The 21,159-nt window shown below is 40.4% G+C and overlaps 2 protein-coding genes across 2 annotated transcripts in view; one reads left to right on the top strand and one right to left on the bottom strand.

Moving 5' to 3' along the window:
- Positions 1 to 6,344, bottom strand: part of EIF3H (eukaryotic translation initiation factor 3 subunit H) — an 89,457-nt gene extending 83,113 nt beyond the window's left edge. Inside the window, exon 1 of the mRNA XM_042786037.1 lies at positions 6,183 to 6,344. Within this exon, the coding sequence (XP_042641971.1) occupies positions 6,183 to 6,302 (120 nt within the window). The 5' untranslated portion in view covers positions 6,303 to 6,344. The remainder of the gene's footprint in view (positions 1 to 6,182) is intronic.
- Positions 6,345 to 17,059: 10,715 nt separating this feature from the next.
- Positions 17,060 to 20,534, top strand: UTP23 (UTP23 small subunit processome component). The gene is made up of 3 exons (XM_032993556.2): positions 17,060 to 17,340; positions 18,969 to 19,143; positions 20,038 to 20,534. Exons 1-3 carry the CDS (start codon positions 17,153 to 17,155, stop codon positions 20,419 to 20,421), a joined length of 747 nt encoding a protein of 248 aa, XP_032849447.2. The 5' UTR covers positions 17,060 to 17,152; the 3' UTR covers positions 20,422 to 20,534.
- Positions 20,535 to 21,159: the final 625 nt, after the last annotated feature.

The raw sequence follows: 21,159 nt of genomic DNA, 5'->3' as shown, positions 1-21,159 counted from the left end.
ACAGAAGTGGAGCTGACGTGGAGCTGGGGGAGCTGAAAGAAGCTTCTCACAGGGGGCCGCCCCTATAGCCCCCTCCCCTGCCACCAAAAAACTCCACCACTCACTCAACCCAGGACAGAAAACAAACATGAAGATATGAAAAAACCTGAAGCAGTTGTTCATGTGATTCCCTGAAAAGGATATTTTCAATATAGCTATCTGTATAAATCAACACTACAGCCCCACTAACCCCACTCCCAGAAAATATGTGATTTTTAGGGACAGCTACAAAAGTTTTAGGTATGCGACTGAAGTTTGAACTTTGGACTTAAGATCAGTTTTGTAGAAATAAGGACAATTAGTATTTATACCCAAATTTACAAATTCAGATCACTCAGACTGGTTATTAGATAACAAGACTCTAAGTCTTGTAAAAGTTCCAGCAAACATATGTACTTAATTCTGCATTTTGACATCACTAAATGCAATCATTTGGTAACCAAACGTTCTCCCTTGCTTTCTTGCAAGAAAAAGGAAGGCACGAGCATTTTTCCTTTTTGTAGATTAACACAGGAGGTCACTTGACGGCACAGGTAGGTACTCATAAAAGAAGACTGTCGTATCTATTCATCTAACCTGAAAATTTCTTTCCATTCAAAGGAAAAACTACTGCTTATGTTCTAAAAATCCATCAGCTTACAGTTTGAAATTTATTGCACCTTACTGAAGGAAAAGAATATAAGGTCAGTGAACCAAATCTGATTAATTTCAGCAGCTGAATTCCAAAAAATTCAGCCACACTAAAGAATTTCTAGAAATACAACAAACAAGAGTCCATCAACATCTCTTGCAAGAAAGAAAAAAAAATAAATTAAAAAAAAAAAAAAAAAAAAAAGGTAAGCAAATTATGGCAGTGCTGTACATTTATTTCAAACAGCATGTGATAATCATTACCCCTTCAGGGAAGATCCTGAGAGTGGCCTTTGAGCCCCTTGCTGTGAAACTGAAAATCTAGCAAGCTTATAAGCACTGAAGAAATGGCTCACAAAGTCGTGCACAACCTCGTCTAAACTACACCCATTAATTTTGTCAGAAATACTAACTGTTCAAGCTATAATATGGTTCTCATATACCTGGACCCCGCTAGCTAGACAAAAAAAAAAAAAATCAGAAGGGCCTCCATCAAGTGTAGTAAAAGCTACAAATTACAACATTTGTTATATCGGTTGCTACTTCCCCATTCAGCAGGAAAAAGGGATCAGACAATCTGCTGCACAGGAGCAACTGGGAAGAAAGCCTATGTTCTTTCCTTCTATGCATTCCTCACACACACACACACCAGAGTTGTCTCTTCCACATGTGAAGCTTAGAAAAAGCATATGTTATATACTCTTTCTTTCAATGAAAAAGTGAACAGAGACAAAATTTAATTATCTACAAGGATTCCTAGATGTCCGGTCACAACTTCAATCTCTGAGTGACATGCCTGCAATTAATTACAGTTGCAATCAACTGTGAATGCAGCTGGTACATCTGGAACTAGCTGCTCTGACCTATCACCAAGCAGGTGAGAGTATGCAGAAGCCCCAGAACTAATAATAAACCAATGTAATTTTTAGTCTTCCTATGTCTGAATACTGCTTAAACTCACATTCTCAAATGGCAAAAGATGATCATAAGGTGATCTTAACCCTGTATTTCTTTTCAAACAACTACAAAACAGCTTGAGGTGACCACATCAGATACACGTTCCAATAACATAAGACACTGAGTCAGCAGAATTATTAGTCTAGTTCCCTATAGAAAGAAAACTTATATGATGTCCACACTCATGTATGTTCTTCCACCTGTACTTCCAAAGTTGCTGATAATTTTACTAAACTTAAGAAACTAAACTTATTTCTTCCTTATGGACTCCATGCAAGTAAACAGCTGAGCAAAGAGACTATATGAAGAATAAGATCACTCACCTTCTAAAAATGCCTTTAGAAAGCAATTCACACAAGGTAAAAATAGTTTACACTACTCCAAATGGACAAATAGCTTTAAGAAAGTGGGAGCTCTAATTAGGTCCAAAAGCCTACTGCAAACCAAACTGCAAAAACCCAGTCATGATTCCCCACACACACACTTCTTGTATTAAAAGCATCATTTGTTCTTCTGTAATTATTACAGATGGACACTCACTGTAAAATTTACAATTACTGTTTCTAAGACCTCCAGAAGGCATGTTAAGAGTCTTCACAAAGCTCTCTGTAGTCATAATCATCACAAATTTGAGTGATCAGTTAAATCCTAATCTCCAAAAAAAGCAGAAACAGAAAAAGGCTACTTACCCACAGCCATACAGAAAGAAAGGAAGAAGTAAAAAAAAACCAAAAAAAACCAACACACAAACAAATTAAAAACAAACAAAAAAAAAAAAAAAAAAAAAAAAAAACAAAAAAACACAAGAGACAGAAATATTCTATGCATATGATCACCACTACTGTGAACACAAGTTTTCTTTGGGCTACTTGAGTGAACAGAATATGATGGAATCTCTATTAAAATTTCTGCAACAGGAAGCAAAGACAACAAAATGTGATGTGTTGCAGTCATCTTCTGATCTTTTTCTCAGGATGGTCAAAAACCTAATGGCATTCCTAATTAACTGCCAATATAATTGTATGCATAGATAATTTGACCACTACAAATCTCTCAATACATGAAACCTTATATCTGAAAGAAAAAGCACATTATAAATATAAGTTTCTGGAGGGTTATTTTTTTACCCTGAGATTTCTAATTTCCTAGAAAGACTAGACCACCTACATTGTAAACTGCTTTCACTATAGGTTGATTCATTAAGCATATCATTTTTCTGACACACATATCAACACAAGCTCCATGTAAAAACTTACAATTACATGGGATATTTTGTTTGTTGAACCAACACATGATGAATCAGCCCAAGCACTTCATGATGGCATAAACCAGTGACATATTAGGACTTTCCATAATATGCAAGTAAACCCATGTTATCCTTTACAGCGGTACAAATTCTTATATAGACTACACATCCCTGCTCAATAGGGACGAGTTAATTCAGTGATCTGTAGAACAAGCACAGGCTGCCACTACTAATCTTTGCTACTAAATAAACCCAAAGCAGATCACAATATTGTTTTAAAAGGAATAACAGAACTCTCATATTTCTATTTATCACTGTCTAAACTGCAATACCCAAATTAACTAATTCAGAAAATGACCAGTTCCAAAAAAGAGAGCATTGCAAAGGTGCCTTATTTAACAAACCTCCTCAACATCAATGGCTCTGAATCTACATGCAATCAGTGGGTTTTTTCTGTGTTATAAAAGCAACTGGATAGAGTAAATTTTCTTTAATATTGCGGTCATTCCTTGTATTCCTGAACTGGATGAAGAATATCACCCACTTTTGCTTATTACATCTTACAAAAGGCATTCCTAATTCAAAACTGCCAATATAACCGTATGCTTAGATAATTTGTCTGCTACAAATATCTCAAAAATTAATCAGAAAACAAAACTACATTAAAGTTATCAAAAATAGAATAAAATACTTGGAATCTCATTATCGTTCTGTACAGTAGCTAGCCATATATCATTTGATGACTGAGAACTTAACTATCTAGCAGAAAAGCTGATAGAAAAGGGTACAGACTTGTATTTTTCCTCTCTTTTTTGTCAAACTGTGAAGATTGGAAATCTACATTCACATTTAATTTCAGAAGCATTTTATAAACAAGCGTTTAGGTACTTCAATCACGTTATCATTGACAATGTGATACAGTTCTCCCTCAATCTTCCTAAATTTAGCTGCTATTTTTGCAGAATAATGTAATAGTATTAACATTTTTTAAAGTTATGCAAATTTAGGCTATTAGTTAGGGTTTGTTTGTTGGCTTTTACTCCTGCCATGGCAGTACTTTTTAATTTACTATTGCGTTACCTGAAACAAACTGCATTTGATCTAAATCCAAACTACATCATTACATAATAAAATAAGGAATTAATCAGATTAAAATAAGAAAGACGTTAACTATAGGATGTGCTACTTGTACCAAATTTTAAAAGGAGGCCAGAAAAGTAGGTATTGCTGCATCATTATGTTTTAAGGTAACAGACTGACATTCAGAACAACTTCTCTTCTGAAATAACAAGTTTTCTAAAAGTACTTTCACACTCTCACACATACAGAAGACTGATGCATCTTCTATTTGTCATACCCAGACCCAAAAGCAACCTACATAGCATGCCTTTGTTTTCAAAGCAGCCCCAGTTGAAAGGATTACTTATGCCACTGCCAAGAGATGAAGCACCAGTGGAGAAAGAGTTCACTACCTCCCCTTATGCCCACCAAAATTCATCCCCGGTTTCACACACAGCCACCCTGGTCATCATCAAGTTGACTGATGTAGTCTTGTTACTTTGTGAAAGCACAGACAAGACATTTAAATCAGTAAGATATTATAAATGTTCTAGCATAATTCCAGTAAGACATTCTGAGGACTGGCAACAGGAGCTACTTTGTTTACAAAGCAAGCAAATTTATGCTAACACCTTCTCTTCACCACAGATGTCACAGAACTTTGTGAACCACTGTTAGTGTCCTGAGAACACCTTGGGTAAGATCCATTGGGAGACATCTTCAGCAAGTGGAAAGGTGAAAGCTTTCCACTGGAAGTTACCTTCCTCCGTACAGACTCTATGCAAGAGACACCACTGTGCTGTACCAGAAGAATACACAAGGACAAGATAAAAAAAAAAAAAAAAAAAAACATAAAGTATTCACATGTATTTGTTGGACTGTCTGAAGCAGACCATCAGAACCACTCATAGTTGATTTGAATGAACAGTAGTTCACAAAGCAGGTTATACATCTGATAAAGAACAGTTTTGAAACATCTGTTCTCTTCATTTCACTAAAGCAGGAACCAAAGAAATCAAATTTAACAGGTGTTATTAAGTTCAAAACTGATAAAATAGCTTTTATACCCACAGGAGTAGAATTAAAGGTGCTAATCTGTATCTTGTTCTTAACTATTTCCTTTTTCACTGTTCCCTCAAACTTGCTGATAAAAAGCCACACACACACCACTGTCCATCTGGCTCCTTGCCTACTTGCAACCGTAGCAGTCTGCTGTCAGTTGCTGTATTTTCAGGGCTATGTTTGATGACCAGTCAGCTTTCATGACTCCTTGAAAATGCCATGTGCACCACAAACACAGACACACAGTTGAAGAGAATACTCCAGAAATACTCTAATTAATTCGAATTTGCTCTTTCATAAGAGCCACCATACACAAATAAGTTACTCTTCCTCTTCCCAAACATTTACTATACTGTGTAACTCCAAGATAATGACTGGGGACTATCACTAATAAATGCCAAGTAGGCTTCAAAGCTCACCCCAAAACTATGATCTTCCTTCTCATTACTGGTATACTGAGCCTCCTTCACACAGCTATACAGTGTTCTGGTGACACTTGGGAAAGATAAAGGAGAACAAACAATGCTTCTATCCTTCAGAAGCTCAAGTAACTATTTTTTCCCCACTTTATGTCCTTGTGAGTAATATCAATTGTATGAGACATGAGCTGACACAAGAACATCCAGCAGCAAAGTCAAGAGCCAAAACCAACTTCAGGAGACATTCTTCCACCTAAGCTCTGCAAGGATCACCTCTATTAAGATGGCTTCATTCTTTGCTAAACCCCTTCAATCTGCTGTTTTCTTGTATTTCTTATTAATAAAACTCAGTAGGTGTTGTAGTAGCAGTCCTAACAGGGAAGGCAAAATGCACAAAGGACGAGGGAAAACCCCACCGTGTTCACCATCTCTTGCACCAGGATAGCTTTCAACAGTCTGAGTTACGAAAGGTGGAAACAGAAAACCAGGGCAGCTGAGCTGAAGGAAGAAAGGGAGCATTTAACAGCAATTAATTCCTGCCCTTCCCCAGCCTTCCCTTACGCAGGGGAGGGAGTCGTTCCCCTCCCCCGTGATGAGCACACGGGGATCCCGGCCACGCGTTGGGAAGCTCGAGAGGAGAACGAAAGCGCTTCTTCCCCACGGGGAAACACGGGGAGCCGGGACGGAGACTGTCCCCCGGCCGCGGCACCGCCCCCCAGGCGGGACCGGCCCCACGCGGCCGCGGCCGCCCCGCCCGCCCCTCCGCTCACCAGCCCGTCGATCTGCACTTGCTTGACGGCCGAGTCGCCCGCGGCGGCGGCCTTGCCTTTGCCCTTCGAGGCGCCGAAGCCGCTGCCGGCAGCACCGGAGCCTTCCTTGCGCGACGCCATCTTTGCCCCTCGCACCGGCCGGAAAGAGAAAAACGAAACACCGGAAGCGGCGGCGCGGCCGCGGCGGTGCGCAGGGAAATGGCGCCGGGCAGAAACGCGCCGAGAGGGAGGGAGGGAGCGAGCGAGGGTGTGCGCAGTGCCGCTATGGCAGCGTTCTCTCAGGGCTGAGGGCGGGCGCTGCGCGGGAGCCGAGCGGCTTTCGCTTGGCGTTGCTAGCCGGCACGGCGGGTCTGGCCGCAGGTTTCACTCCTGAAGCAGGAGAAACCCTGTGCCTTGTGCAAGGCGCCGGTGGCCGTCACGGATCGCCCGACCTGGTCGGGGAGAGGGACCGAGGGCCGTTTCCTCTCCGCCTTCGTCTCCACATGCCGGTTGGCGCCTGGAAAACCCTTTCTGACGCCCTGGGAACCTCAGGCAGTGCATTCCCGTGGCTTCCTTGGGTGATTCTGATTGTAACGGTCATGTAAAGTTACCGCGATGTCCCTGGGCCAGGCTTGGGCTGCAGTGAGGGTCCCTCAGCAGGACTGAGCGGGGCTCTGCTCGTGGGGAGCATTTACACCTAATAAACCGACTTAATATTGCGGTATTGAGATATCTTCCAAGGGACAACAAATTTGAAAGTGTAGGATTTTAGCTTTTAAAAAGCAGACTGCTATGGAGTTAGGTATCTGTCTTGAGGAGGAGTAACAAGTCGTCAGTGCACTTGAGAGTGGATACAAAATCTTAACATTAGATACAAACAAAACTGAACTGTCGACTGCTCGTGTTGTTCCCAGGAAAGGGTTTAAATGTATTTAAAGTTAACTGTTGGTTTTGCTTTGCTGCTCTTTTTTTGTTTGGTTTTGCTTGAGTTTAAAAAAAAAAAAAATATTTCAAACCCTACACATTCTTCTGAAAAATGGAGTGAGCTGTGAAAGGTAGGCATGCGAAATACTCCAAAGCTCTCCAGACGCTATACCAAATATGTGACCTCATAAAAATTCACCATTAACCTTTTCAACAATGTAGTTGACACTGATTTCTACCTGGGGGGTGGGGAACATACTTACCAACACCAATGTAAAGATGTATCTGCATTTTCCAGCAGACACAGACCCAGCATTTGCCTGTTCCTGTAAAATGGCCTTAACATCACAAGAATATTCCATACCAGCTTCCTGCATCAGGGCTGGAACAAATTCAAGCAAAGAATCTAGTATAATAATCATCCCCACCAGGCAAACCTAAATGCCACTGATATTACTGACCAGATCTGCATTCACTAAGGAGTCCTAGATACCCAGCTTAGCTCCTCGCAATTGATGTCTCAGGTTAGGTGTGATGAATCCCACTAAAGTGAATCTAAAAGAAATCTCAAGAATTCCCTTTGGGAAAAATCTGTTAAATGGAGATAAAGAGTGAAGTTAGAAATTGCAGCACCACAGAGGTCAAATGTGCCTTGTGCCACAAGGAGACTGAAGTATGCATGTGCAGCGGGATCAGGGTGTTGTTTTAGAAAATAGGTTTGTAGAGAGGCTGATGCAATAGCAACCCAGAGTTTCAAGGCAGCATGCTGTGGCCAGTGAGCTCAACCATCACGTAGGTGTTGTAAATTTGCATCCTACTCTTCACAGGTTTCCATGACTGAATGTTGCACTCCCACTGGCATTGCCTTTTGAAGTTTTTCTAGAGAACAAAGTTGGTTGATTCAATATTAATATTTCACTTTGCTGTTACATACACATGCACATGCAGTTTTAATTTACAAGTATGATTAAATAGCTTTAATTAAAGAAAACTAAGATTAGGAAACAGTATTATGGTAATATAGTGGTTTTCATCTCCAGTCTGTGGACTGATGGAGGTCTGTGGACTACTTCAAAGATGCTGGTGAAAGCTATTTAAATAGTAAAAACATACCTTCTGTCAGTGAATGCACAGTGCTTTACTACTGGGAAATTCTTAGGTATCTGAAAAGGAATGAAAACTCCTGGGATAAGACAGACAAATGTGATATATTATTCATGCCTATCAGTTTCTGAACAGAAACTCAATGTAATTTTAAAAGAAAAAAACAAGCAAAAAAACCCAAAACAAAACAAAACACCCCAAACCAACAAGTAGCTACAGCACAGAACATCAGTATGTTCAAAGAGGTTGCTGTGGGCACCCAAAATAGCCCTATTCAAGGGACTGGCATAGGGCTCACATTACTTAATGCACTGCCAGAATAATTCAGTCAATTTGGTTAATTATGATTAACATGAAAAATTAAACACAAGTATCAACTTTCTACTTTTCAGAACTCAGTAGATCACTGGAGGCAAAAGGCCATAGAAAAATTCACCATTGAAAATACTGAGTTCTTGAAGAGGAGGCCATAAAAAAGATGTCAAACTGAAAAAATTTAGTAGCATTGCCCAAGCTACTCAGGAAAACAACAAAACAGAAGACTTCCATCACGAAGTATTTTAGAAAATTCAAGTGGTGCACAAACTCCACTAATCATTTCTAAATGATACTCTAAACCAAAAGACAGCTGGAACCAAACAAAACCCTTTTATTCCCAGGTCCTTCCTAGGTAAAAACCTCAGTAGAAGTCAGACGTATCATTTATCTCTACAGCACTGCTGCACCATATCAGTACTATGAGCAGAACTAGTGTTGTTAAATGGAAATTATCTGATTAAGTGTTCAGAGATGTAATCCCTTCCAAATTGTCAGACTGACTTTACCTTAAGGGCTAAACCAACCTGAATTATGTTTGTGTATGCTGCAGGCTAAGACCATGCACATGAATAGCTACCAAAGACTGGCTAACCTGCAATGACTTGCTACCATTTGGTAAATGGGTCGTTTCTGAATTCTGTGTTTTTCCTCCTTGCCCTCTCAGCAATTCCAAACATTTTTAAGCATAATGAACACCTTAATTTCATTATCACAAAGGATAGAGGAATAGAGAAGAATCACCTAGGATACACACACAGCAGTCTGTACTTGCACTGAGACACAACAACACCCCAAACACAAAGTTGCACTCATAACTACAATTGCCTAAAACAACATTAATTATCTACAAAAAGAAATTGTTACAAGTAAAATAAGCTCCAAAACTCGGTGGCAACAGATTCTCCTAACACAGACTTAAGATTGCCTTGTAGTATCTTGTACCCTTACAGAAGTTTGAAGTTCAGAAAAGCTCAGTTCTCCCAAAGAGATGAGGTATTCAGGCTTAAACTTTCAAACATCAGGAACACAGGCACATGGCATATCTCCATATGAATATATTGCTGACCTTTTTCATTTTGCAATTATGTATAACTTACCTACTCTGCCTTAGCAGATGGGTACATTGGTTAAAAAATAAGTATCTAACATCTTTTCTGTGTAAAGTAAGGCTTGTATTTGGGAGAAGTGTAGTGAATATAAGGCTGTACTTAATTCCTATGTTCAAGCAAAAAGCTTACTGTATGTAATTCTACACATGGCATGGTCTCTTTGCTCCTTTTGAAATCCTTTTCTTATTCACAGGATGCCTTTTGATAGCAGCCTCTCACAAACCACTCTCAGAGTGAAAATCCTTAAGACAAGAAGGTCCCTCTGTGTCAACGGTATCCGTGGTGGGTTGACCCTGGCCAACAGCCAAGCACCCACCCAGCCTCTCGCTCGCTCCCCTCTCCCACAGGACGGGGAGAAAACAGGAGGAAGGCAAGAAGACGGATGAATCGAGTTTCAGAAGCCATGGGACAGACAAGATTTCTTAAATGCTCATTCTTTTATTTCCTTTGATTACAAAAAAAAAAAAAAAAAAGCACTTGGGAGATGTATCAGAGACCCTCAGGTCTCTGCAGTAGATGCAGTTTTGCCAAGCGCATGCATTACTCTTCCATCAGCTACAGTGACATTCAGTAGCGCTGTGTGCCACGTGCAGGCAATTCCAGATACTGACTACAGCTTCAAGGAGCAGCCTTGTGTATAAATCCTGTGTAATTCAAGGTTTTCAGCCATTTTTGTTCTGCTGACTGCAGCATTTTAAGTCTAAAGGAAATTAAATATCCCCCAGCCTATCAACGCCATGTTAAAAAGGTTCTCCCTGATAAATAAGGTAGCACTCTACCCCTACTTTGTTCAGATATCACTGGTCACTCATCACTTCACCAGATGCAAGTCACTGAAGTCAGGCCCTTTGTATATTTATGTCTACGGCATCTACACAATTCTGTTTCACTGATAAATAATAATCTTTACTGGCAGATATTCCAGTGTGTATCACTTCACACAGAGGAGCTCAATGTGAAAACTAAAGATCAGGGTGCATGTGCAATTTCTGCCAAAGAATTTTTAAGTACCAGTATTTGTCATGAGGCTAATCATGATTTCAGAAATTACTGGTGCCAATACTGAAGGCCACTCCACAAATTTTTCTCATTTTCTTCAAGAGACTCAAAGTGAAGAAATTGGTTTTATTGAATTTTTTTATTTGAAATAGGAAATAGAAAGTAATAAGGTGCAGAAGTGATAGAAAAAATGGTAAAGGTGGGAGCTGCAACAGCACAGAAACCCCCAGGGACAAACATCAAATGCAATAAAGGAACTATAGGACCAGAATGTGAGCTCTGAAAATTCAATTTCTTTTCTGTAAGAATGGAGGTTTCAGAGGCCATGCATGGTTTCAGCCATGCTCTTAGACAGGCTACCTTTTAGTATTTGCTGGACTATAACTGTAAAAGCATTACATTAAAAAAAAAAAGGAGTAGCTATCCTGGACGATAGCGTAATAAGGTATTTCTGCACATGAAGCAAATATTTAAAAAGATAAGCTCTTGTCTTGGGAAAGTTGGGGTTTTTTTAACTTCTCAACTTTTTCTCTGCTTTTTTCAATAACTGTTTTCTAATAAATGTTTTCAGTTATCTTCTATTCTTAGCCACTCTTTACATTCCAGGTGTTTATAGGTATTTTTTATTATTAATGGATCATTTAGTATAGCACCTCAAAACTTTTACCATACAACTAACAAGAACAAACAAACAAAAAAATTACATTGGAATTAACAATAAAATTATCTAATCAGTAACATAGTTGATGAAAAAAACTGAGACATTTTATGTGCTAATTTTGGCCCATAAAACAAAGAAAATTATAACAAAGGTATAAATTTCTAAGCAGAGCCAGACTTTTGCTATAGTATCAAATTAGAAAATCATGTAAGTATAGGGAGAATATATTATTTATCAACACAATGTAAAGATTCCAATTCTCTGTTTCCAGTTAACTTATTTCTCCCTGAAATCAGTGAAAGGGTGAAAAAACAACTCAGGCAACTGAAGTGAATTCTCTTACACAAATCAGAATTTTGGCCATAAAGTTATTTTCTTGTCTGAGATAGGCCTCCCATGTAACTTCTCTTTTGATGTCAAGTTGTCCTGCCTTATCTTCATAATCAACTAATGCACCTTCTGATTCTTGCTGACATCAGCTATCACATGCTGAAGATAACAACCTTTTCTAAGGAAAACATGAGGAAACAAACGGAAGTATTCATACCAAAAATCCAAAATGTTTGGTGTCTTCCAGCTTCTTGTTATCTCCAAGGTAAACCCATGTAGTAGTTTAAAAGACCTAATATGTACCTGATATATTTACTTTTTATCAGAAATACTAAAAGAGCAAGAGGGATGTTCTGCTCAAAATGAAGCAATGAATACTTTCATAGGCACAATAGGAGACAAGATGTACAGCATCACTCCATTCTTCCCTCCATCTACCTAGCACATCAGCTATCATGTAATCAGTCTGGCAAAATATCTTTCTGTCTTCTGCACTCGTCCTGCTCCCCAAATTGAAGTTATAATTCCAGTCCTGGGCACCTCATGAAGACTTCCTCTTTTTCTAGATTATGGCACTTTTACATCACTCTTAAGTGTTCCTACAAGCTCTGTGAGCATAGAGGGAGCAGAATGGCAACTGACTAGTGGAGATCTCAATGAACAGTGCAAGGAGGAAGGGCTGCTCCAAAAGGATGTCCCCGTGTGTCCTTACAGCAGCATGACACCAGTTGTTTAACGTGTACATGTTAAAGAGCTACATCAACCAAAAATGGTGCATAAGCTAGATGACGTGTATCAGTGACACGTAGCTATTCAGAAAGACAAAATATTTAGTTAAATTAGATAGGATCTGATTTTGCTCATCATTCATGTGAATTTAGCTGAAGGTCAAAAAAGAGAGAAAAACTTGTAAAACATTTGAGAAGCTGTCAAGAATCCCACTGATTATTTTCAGCCCTATTATTTCTTTCAGCTCTAGTAAGAAGGCTAAAGTTGCCTGCAAAATCTTTGCTCTACAGAGCATTCTCAAAGTATTTGCTACTATAAGCAGTCACTTAAAAGCCTGTATAGGTATCTGCTGTATTCTATTTCTGATCCACAGAAGCTACCAGTATGAAGTGAAACTAAGTATCCTAACCTCTACATTAAATGTGTGTTTCTTATGATATACAAATTAAAAGATAGTTAACGTGGCACATACTGTGATGGGCAGTTATGGTATTTAAGCCAGAAGTAATTTTCTAACTAAGGAGTATGATAATAGTAGAACCAGAAAGGTGCAGAAAGCTTTATCACATACAAAATTCTCATCTGCTGAGTTCATACCAATCCATAAAGAAAAAAGAGAGCTTGTCACAGCCATGTTTATTATAAAACCAGATGCTGCATTCCCATGAGATAACAGAAAAATAGGTACCGTAAAAGATGAATGTACATGATGAAGGCTAAAATTCAAAAGCTCAAAACCAGCCCCAAGGCGATGAAAGGAGGAGCCAGCCATGAATAATAAACAGTCTGACAAATATAATTTAGCATATTAAATGCTGCTGAATCTTATTCTATGGCCTATACACACCTCAGAAAAATTCAAAAATACACCTAGGGAAATATTTTCAGACACACTCCAACAATGTTTTACTGTCCTGTGTTTATTTATTGTACCTTTGTTTCCAAACATTATAATTGAAAACACTACCCTTTTCTTTTTTGTAAATCAGTTAATTGTTCGTATTTAAGCATGTCTGGTGTTAAGACTTATTGGAGATAAATGCAGAGCACAACAATTGCCCAAAAGCAACACATTCAGATTAAAAAGGTCTGACATAGGATAAGTTTGGAAGAATCAGGAGCTGGGATCTTTTTCTTGCCAAGCTACAAGCATCTGCCAAGTGCCAGCTATTAAGAGAAGTATTTGTCACTTTGTGGGCCTCTGTAGGGCCTACTTTGTAGGCCTACATCAAAGCTCTTTTGAAAAAGAACAGCTTTCACTTCAAGTAATCCATGTCACATCAATTTTATGTTCTTTAATTCTACTACTGCATTACCTAGTGTCTCAAAACCAGAGCTGAACTCATATATGCCAAGAGATGGTCGTCTCTATAAAGAGCTAATACTCCACCAGAGCAAATTTTCTGTGCGGTGCAATGGGTGTAGATGGGTTTCCAATGACGCCTATCATTGCTCAGATTTAATAAGTTTAGTATGAACTTCCTTTGGCTATACAGAAGGTCTCCTTCTGTGTGACACTTTATTTTCATAAATATTGTATATATACCACAAGTAACTAGTATTATCAATAAAGTCACAGGAACTGTTTTATTAGATCAGAACCATACCCTAGACCAGTAAGTATCCTGTCTAACAGTGGCCAGGGACTTGAGTTTCAGAAAAAGAAGTTCCCCATTTCAAATTCTTTTTCCTGTTCTTGAAAAAAACAAGTCACATTAACAAGGGCAGTGCCTCAACACCTTTCACTCTCCTCCTCAGGCTCACTTCCACAATAATACTGCCCAATAGGCAGTCTACTGATAATGCAAGTGGTTTGTTAGTTCTTCAATTAAATAATCATTTATTAAAAAAAAAAAAACCAAAACCTCAAAGTCTTTTAGTGATGCAGTCAGATAACTGATGAAATTTCTTAATTAAAAATGGCAAGTAATTTCAAAAAGGTATCTTTCTCCGAGCTTTATGACAAGCTTTGCTGTGCTACAGACAGTTTCTGTAGGGGTATGTGGAATGTGAGAGCATTTGGTTCATTAAGTCATCCAGTTAAGGACTATTCATCATAAAAGAAATAGGAAACGAGAGGAAAGTGATGTATTAAACACACACAGATGCACAAATATTGCTGACTGGGCATGTAGTAACAAAGACAATAGTGAAGAGCAGAACTCTTCCAGCCATTAAAAGAGCTGCCCAGGAAGCCACCCTGAAGAGGGTCAGCCTGAGCTTTGTCTCTGGTGGGAAGGGGGAAACACGATTATCGTGAGCATCACAAGATATTTGAGGGGGCATATGGGACTGTGCAACATTTTCTGTGGGATATCAGCAGGCGTTTGTGGGATTATGTAAAACTTCCTATGAGATATTCACATAACTGGCCAAAGGCAGGGAGAGGAAGGATTAGGGTGGACCTAGGACATGTGGGAAAATGGGGTGGAGGGGGGCTTATATAGGATCTGACAGCGATCAGTACTCTTGTCTGACTGAGCTCCCTGCCCGATCATGGCAGCCTATCCTATCTTGGTTTTGACCCCTTTTCTCAACTAGTTATCTTTCTCCAGTGAATTTAATCCTGTGGATGTGTAATCCACTAGCAGATTTAAAACGGACTACCCAGTGAGTAGGAGGAGACGCACATACATGCACAGATGGGTTAGGGAATCCAAGGTCCAGACACAGATATCAGAAGGACCAATGGGCCATGCTGATATTTGAGGGACCTGTGACTGTGGGAGTACAGGGAGCAAGGGCATGTGAGCAGTCACTTGGGAGTGCCACTCCTCCTCAGCTGGAGAGGGGGAGCAGGACTTCGCTATCTGTTTGCTATCTGTATTTAAGTTATATATGATTTCTGGTCAAGTTATATGTGCCGTGGGAGTCTGCATGGCTGGCTACATTAGTGTCCTCTGTGCATGCTTTAACATTTAAAATTTATTTAAAAGAATCTTTGTAAGAATTGCATAAAAGTGATATGCAATTTACAAAATGGTACTGCAAAGCAGTTTATCATACAATTAATGCTATCTTCTGCACAGTGAAGGAGAAATCTGTGCTGTTTTGCCTGCTAGGCAGCCTTATGAACATATTTTACCATACCAATTGCATTACAACTTGTCTGATGATACTGTTTACCAACTGAACAGGGAAAGAGTATCTCATCACAATGGTATTTAACATTCTACTCTGGATTATATCTTACTTTGTATTTGGTTCAAAATGATGACTAGTTCAAGCTCTCATTTACTTGTTTCTCCTTTTTATCTCCATTCTGCAATAGCAGCTGTTATCATTGCAGATTCTGCATTCTACCTATGAGACGTAGAATGTGTTCTTAATAAGGAATAACTGCCTGTCTTTGGACAGTTAATTAGTCATCATCATCCACCCTCTATCCAAAAAAAAAAAAAAACCCAAACCCTACTTAAATAAAAAAATAATTAATCTAATTAGGTTTTACTTTGGAGTCTTGCTGAGTGTTTTTGTCAATTTTTCTAAACAATGAAACTATGCAATTAGAAGAACCAGGACACTACGCCAGTATGAGAATATGTTGGCCACTGGACTAAAGTTTAGTAAAGACCAGTGAATTCAACATAGGCTAAGGAGTGTATGTCCATAATGCTCATGAGCATGAGCAACTGTCCCCTAAAGACAGCTAGAAAGAAGGATTTAATGACAGAAAAACACTGTCAACAGCACAATCAGATCCCATGGAAAATACTCTCAATCACCTGTTCTTCACACTTTTCATCCTGTAAATACTTTAAAATATCTTCCCATTTATGAATTTCTAGAATAGTAACTAAATGCACTGTTTTTCAGTTTCTCTTAACATTAACTAACCTGCTTGGAAGCATATGTTTTCCCTGTCTATTTTCTAGCAAAAAGACCAGTATGACAGGTGGGTATTTGCTTAAATGACCTTAAGAGTAGTCTGACTGATTACAGCTAATGGCCTATAATTTTTTGCTTGCAATTCAGTCGTCCCTGGCAGAAAGACATCTCCTGCCATACCTGCACTGCGAGGCAGATGTCTCCAATTACCATTTTGATGGTGTTAAGGTACCACAACCCTTTGCCTGCCTAAAATACAGGCATCAAGTTCAGTTTCTTAGCCGCCGAACACCTGGTGCACTCATGCTTTCTGTTGGGCAGGGAGGAGTTTGTGCAATCTAGCTTCCTGAATGACAGCTGTTTCCCCAGACTACAGTGCTATTACATTTTCTGTATGTCATGGAAAAGAAGTAGTAGTATTAAAATGTAGAATGCATGCTTTCCAGCTTCTGGTTTGGTGTGCTTAGAGTTTACGCTGACGTAGCCGGTATGAACTAAGGCAAGCATGCCCATGCACTATTAAATTTGTCTCTGGGATAGTTATTTAATCATTATAGTGAATTTAAAAAACCAAACCAAACCAACCAAACAAACACCAAAACGTGCGTGTTTCTGATCTCGGCAAACGGCAGGAGCTAGCACAGCACCGCCCAACACTGGGTGACGAACCCGTCGTCAGGGAACAGGTGTGAAGGATTAGTTGGGCGAGCGGGACCCCGCTCAGGCCGCAGGCCGGCCGGGCAGCTCTCCCGGCCCCGGCCCCGGCCCCGGCCCCGGCCCCGGCCCCGGCCCCGGCCCGCGCCCGGAGCCCACCCGCCCGCCGGGCCACGCCGCGCAGCCGGCGGCGGCTGCTGCTGCTGCAACTCGCTGAGGGGGCGACGGGCCGCGGGAGGCCCCGCCAGGCCCCGCCAGGCCGCGGGAGGCCCCGCCCCGCCGCGCTGCGCTCCGCGGCCGGGCCCGGCGCAGCTTCCGTGGGGGGCGGCGGCGCCATGAAGCTGCGGCGGCAGAAGCACGCCAAGAGGAACATGGGCTTCTACCGGCACAACTTCCACTTCCGCGAGCCCTTCCAGGTGCTGCTGGACGGCACCTTCTGCCAGGCCGCGCTGCGCAACAAGATCCAGATCCGCGAGCAGCTGCCCGGGTACCTCGCCGGCGCCACGCAGCTCTGCACCACCCGGTGGGTGCAGCCCCGGGGGCGGCGGGGGGCCCCGGGCACGCGTGGGTAGGGGGCCGGAGGGCGGTGGCTGTGGGGAGGGGGGGTAGCGCGGTGGGCTTGTGCTTCACTGGCGGAAGGGCAGCAGCTTCGCTCAGCGCCGGCGGCCTTCCCGCGGGTGGCGGGAAGTGTTGGGGTGGGGCGAGGGGTGGTAGCCCCGGTGTGTGAGGGGGGGGCCCTTCCCACCCACGGCGTCTTCCCGGCGAGGTGGGAGCAGCAGAGCCGAGCTCGGATCTCTCGGGCAGGGAGGGGATTGCCGCGTGTCTGGAGTTACAGCCTGCCGGTCAGGGTTTGTTTCCAAAGTGTTCTCAAGGGAGGCCAAGGACGTGCGAGACAAAGGCGTGGAACTAAAGCACGCACGCTGAATACCAAAGTTGCCTTGAAGTTGCCTTTGTATATTGCGCATGATAAAATCTCCCTGACAGAATAGCCGTCTGCCCATCGCAGAGGCAAGTACTGAAAATACCAGGGAAATGTATACCCTAGGCTACAAAAATGAAACATTGAGCTGCCTTGCAAAGCATACAGAACTGGCCCGTACTTCTAAACAGTAGAAGGTATCAAGTCATGACCTTACCTGTGAAAGGTTCGGGAATCACTTTGCTCCAAACTGTATTCCAGTCGTGTCTAAGTATCACTTCTTGCTTTCTTCTTTCAGCAACATCTGTTGGTCTTTTTGACCTGTTTTCACTTAGGTCAGCTGAATAGTCTTGCCTCCTCTGCTGTCAGAATGTTAAGTTGATGAAGCAGCCCCTCAGTGGCATGACCAGAGCTTCCCTAAGGAAATGGGCTTGCTCGCTGTGAAAGTCTTTGCAAAAGGAACAGGCTCAAGTCTCCACAAAGACTGTCCTCAAAGGCTAAACTTTCTTCTCTGGAAAGAAAGATAGTTGCTACCATATCCTTGAAGCTGTATTTCAAAGCCATACGTTCCTGCCACTGTCCATGTTTAGTAGTAAGACTCAGTGTCTGGAGTAAGTTAGGTCTCATCTGTTCATTTCTGAGTATCCAAGGTAGCGTCCTCCTAGACTGCTGCACTGTCTGATGTGAACGTTTGCTCCGAGTGCTGCTAAGAGGAGAATTTTAGGTTTGCATTTTATTGTCTAGTTGGAATGTTGTGGAGCCATAAACTTACAGATTTTTAATCCTATGGACAGTTTTTTCTGCTTCAGTTGGTTGGATTCTGACAGCAAGTTTAAGCAAGGTGATAGATGCTAATACAGGGTTTAACTTGCACTCAGTGATTAATCAGTTTGTGCTAATTCAGGTTACTTCATTTGTTAAGTAGTAGTTCATATGCTAGGTGATACCCGAACATAAATGTAAGGACTTGGCATTGTCACCGATACAAAATATTTTTAAATCATTTAATATAACTTAATGTTGTTACCGGTTAATCTTGTTTTGAACCGAGGAAGTCTTGCTGACATCTTCAGATGTGCTTCTGTTTTCAGATTACTGGGTGCCATTTACAAATCACGGAGCCTGAACAACTGAGCATTGCTCATGCCTAATTAACTCAGGTCAACCTTTTGCTGTTGTCAAAAAATGCATGGTTATGTTCTCATTTAGAAATCATTGCTTTTGGTTTTCAGATGTGTTCTAAAAGAACTGGAATCATTGGGGAAGGCGCTGTATGGAGCGAAATTAATAGCCCAAAGATTTCAAGTTCGAAACTGTTCTCACCACAAGGATCCTGTGAGTGGTTCGGCCTGTTTACTTTCCATGATTGAAGAAGGCAATCCTCATCACTTCTTTATCGCTACACAGGTAAATGCTTATGGGAAACATAACTCCATTTCCTTTGAAGTGATCCTTTGATAACTAAGGATAAGGAAACCTACAGAAACCTTGATTATGAGATTTTTAAATAGCTTGGGGGAATTAATCTCATAAAGCCTTACTCACTCTTAACTGTATTTGCTAATTAAGAAGCAGGGAATCTTTTGTCTTACTTGAACAACTGGATTTTTTTACCATAGATGGATATTGCTTTGTTTAGCAGAAAGCGTACCAACTATTGACATGTAAGAAAACAACTGATGATTGTTAATTTGCATATTGCTTGTGTGTGCATCCTCTGCCCCAAACTGTTTTCCACCGTAGTCTGAAAAAGTAAAATTAAGTGTTAAACACACTTTTTAAGTTTAGTTTAAGTTCAATTTTAAGAAATTTTTGAAGTTTTAACTAAAGAGTAAAGGTAGAACTTGTGTACAAATAAGAAAGGCAGGTTTTTCTTAGATCTGTACATATATATTATGTACAAGATATATAAAATGGTTTGCAGTAGAATTTTGTATGCTTATGTAAGACACAAGAAGTTTAAAATGTCTTGTTATAGAAGAAATTATATTACTTCTTGCGAAGTATGGACTACATACCAATGAACTGGGACCTTTTTCCTCAAAAGATTGATGTATGCTTATACATGCATGAAAAAAGGAAATGCTAATAAATTTTCTAGCAGAAGTACAGCTAATCAGAAGGAGCGAAATTGAAATTTAAATTGCTCTGAAAGGCACCGCCGTGTATATCTGCTAGATTAAGTTTCTTATCTTTTTCATAATGTAATTTATCTTCATAGTTTTATACTGAATGTAGGTGCATTTGAATTGCAAATACCATTTAATCCCAAAATATTGACTGAAGTATTTAATTTTACAGGACCAGGATTTAGCAAACAAAGTGAAAAAGAAGGCTGGCGTTCCTCTCCTCTTTATTATTCAGAACACTATGGTGCTAGACAAACCTTCTCCTAAATCTTTGGCATTTGTTCAAAAGTTGCAGACAAACCAGCTTGTTCCAGAGCACCAAAAACAAAATATTGTGCAGCTTAAAGAAAAAGAAGGTCTAGTGAAGCAAGGTGAAAAGAGAAGAAAACGTAAAAGGGCAGGTGGCCCCAATCCTCTCAGCTGTCTGAAGAAAAAAAAGAAGAAAACGGAGGAGGGTCAGGAGCCTTCTGCTGAAAAGAAGAAAAGAAGAAAAAGAAAGCGAAATAGAGTTAAAGCAGAAACCATGCAGTCGGCGCAGAAGAATGAAGAAGAATAAACCCATCTCTGTAAACAATGCAGGACTTGAACATTGTTTGAACTTTGCAAAAAGAAAGATTAATATGCAACCATGTGAGATCGAGTTGTTAATATTAAAACTTATTTTTATGAGGTGGTACTGCTTATTACTGCATCTCAACATTTGCAGGTTATTGTTCTAGCAGTTTATTCTGTTGTTTAGTAACTGAGTTTGTGACAAAATATATAGGAACCCTTACGTTTCATTATTCTCTTTAGCATCTTGATTCCTGGCAGAGAGTTTACATAATCAGTAGCAATTTTTAAAAAATGCTTTTTGGATTTCATATGGGTTTTGGTGGGATACTGGACTTCTTTCTAAATCTAGGTTGCTAACATAGTATCTTATTTATCTGTATTGCTTGAATACAAAAGTTAACTCTTTTGCAAAGTGACCAGATGCCCTCAGGAAGTCCCTTCCAGCCTAAATTACTCTATAAACTCCATGTGAACTGTTATGTCTGTCATTCATGTTCTCTATCAAGAAGATCCTGGAGGACATGTGACATATTATTGACATTATGATGGCATCTCTAGTGTGTCTAGTTTATCTTTAGTGTATTCTTCCTTTTCAGATAGGAAGAATGCAGCTTGAAAATGCTCAATCAGAGCACTGGCTAACATCTAATGCTGTCACAGTACTTGCACAGCTGTGGAGGAGACCCAAAATACAGCCAGCTGATGGTGACAGGGCTCGGACCATGATGCATGTTTCACT

The sequence above is a fragment of the Tyto alba genome, unplaced genomic scaffold (genome assembly GCF_018691265.1).
Source record: "Tyto alba isolate M040663 unplaced genomic scaffold, T.alba_DEE_v4.0 Super-Scaffold_9, whole genome shotgun sequence".
Lineage (NCBI taxonomy): Eukaryota > Metazoa > Chordata > Aves > Strigiformes > Tytonidae > Tyto > Tyto alba.
This window is presented reverse-complemented; position numbering and strand designations above follow the sequence as displayed.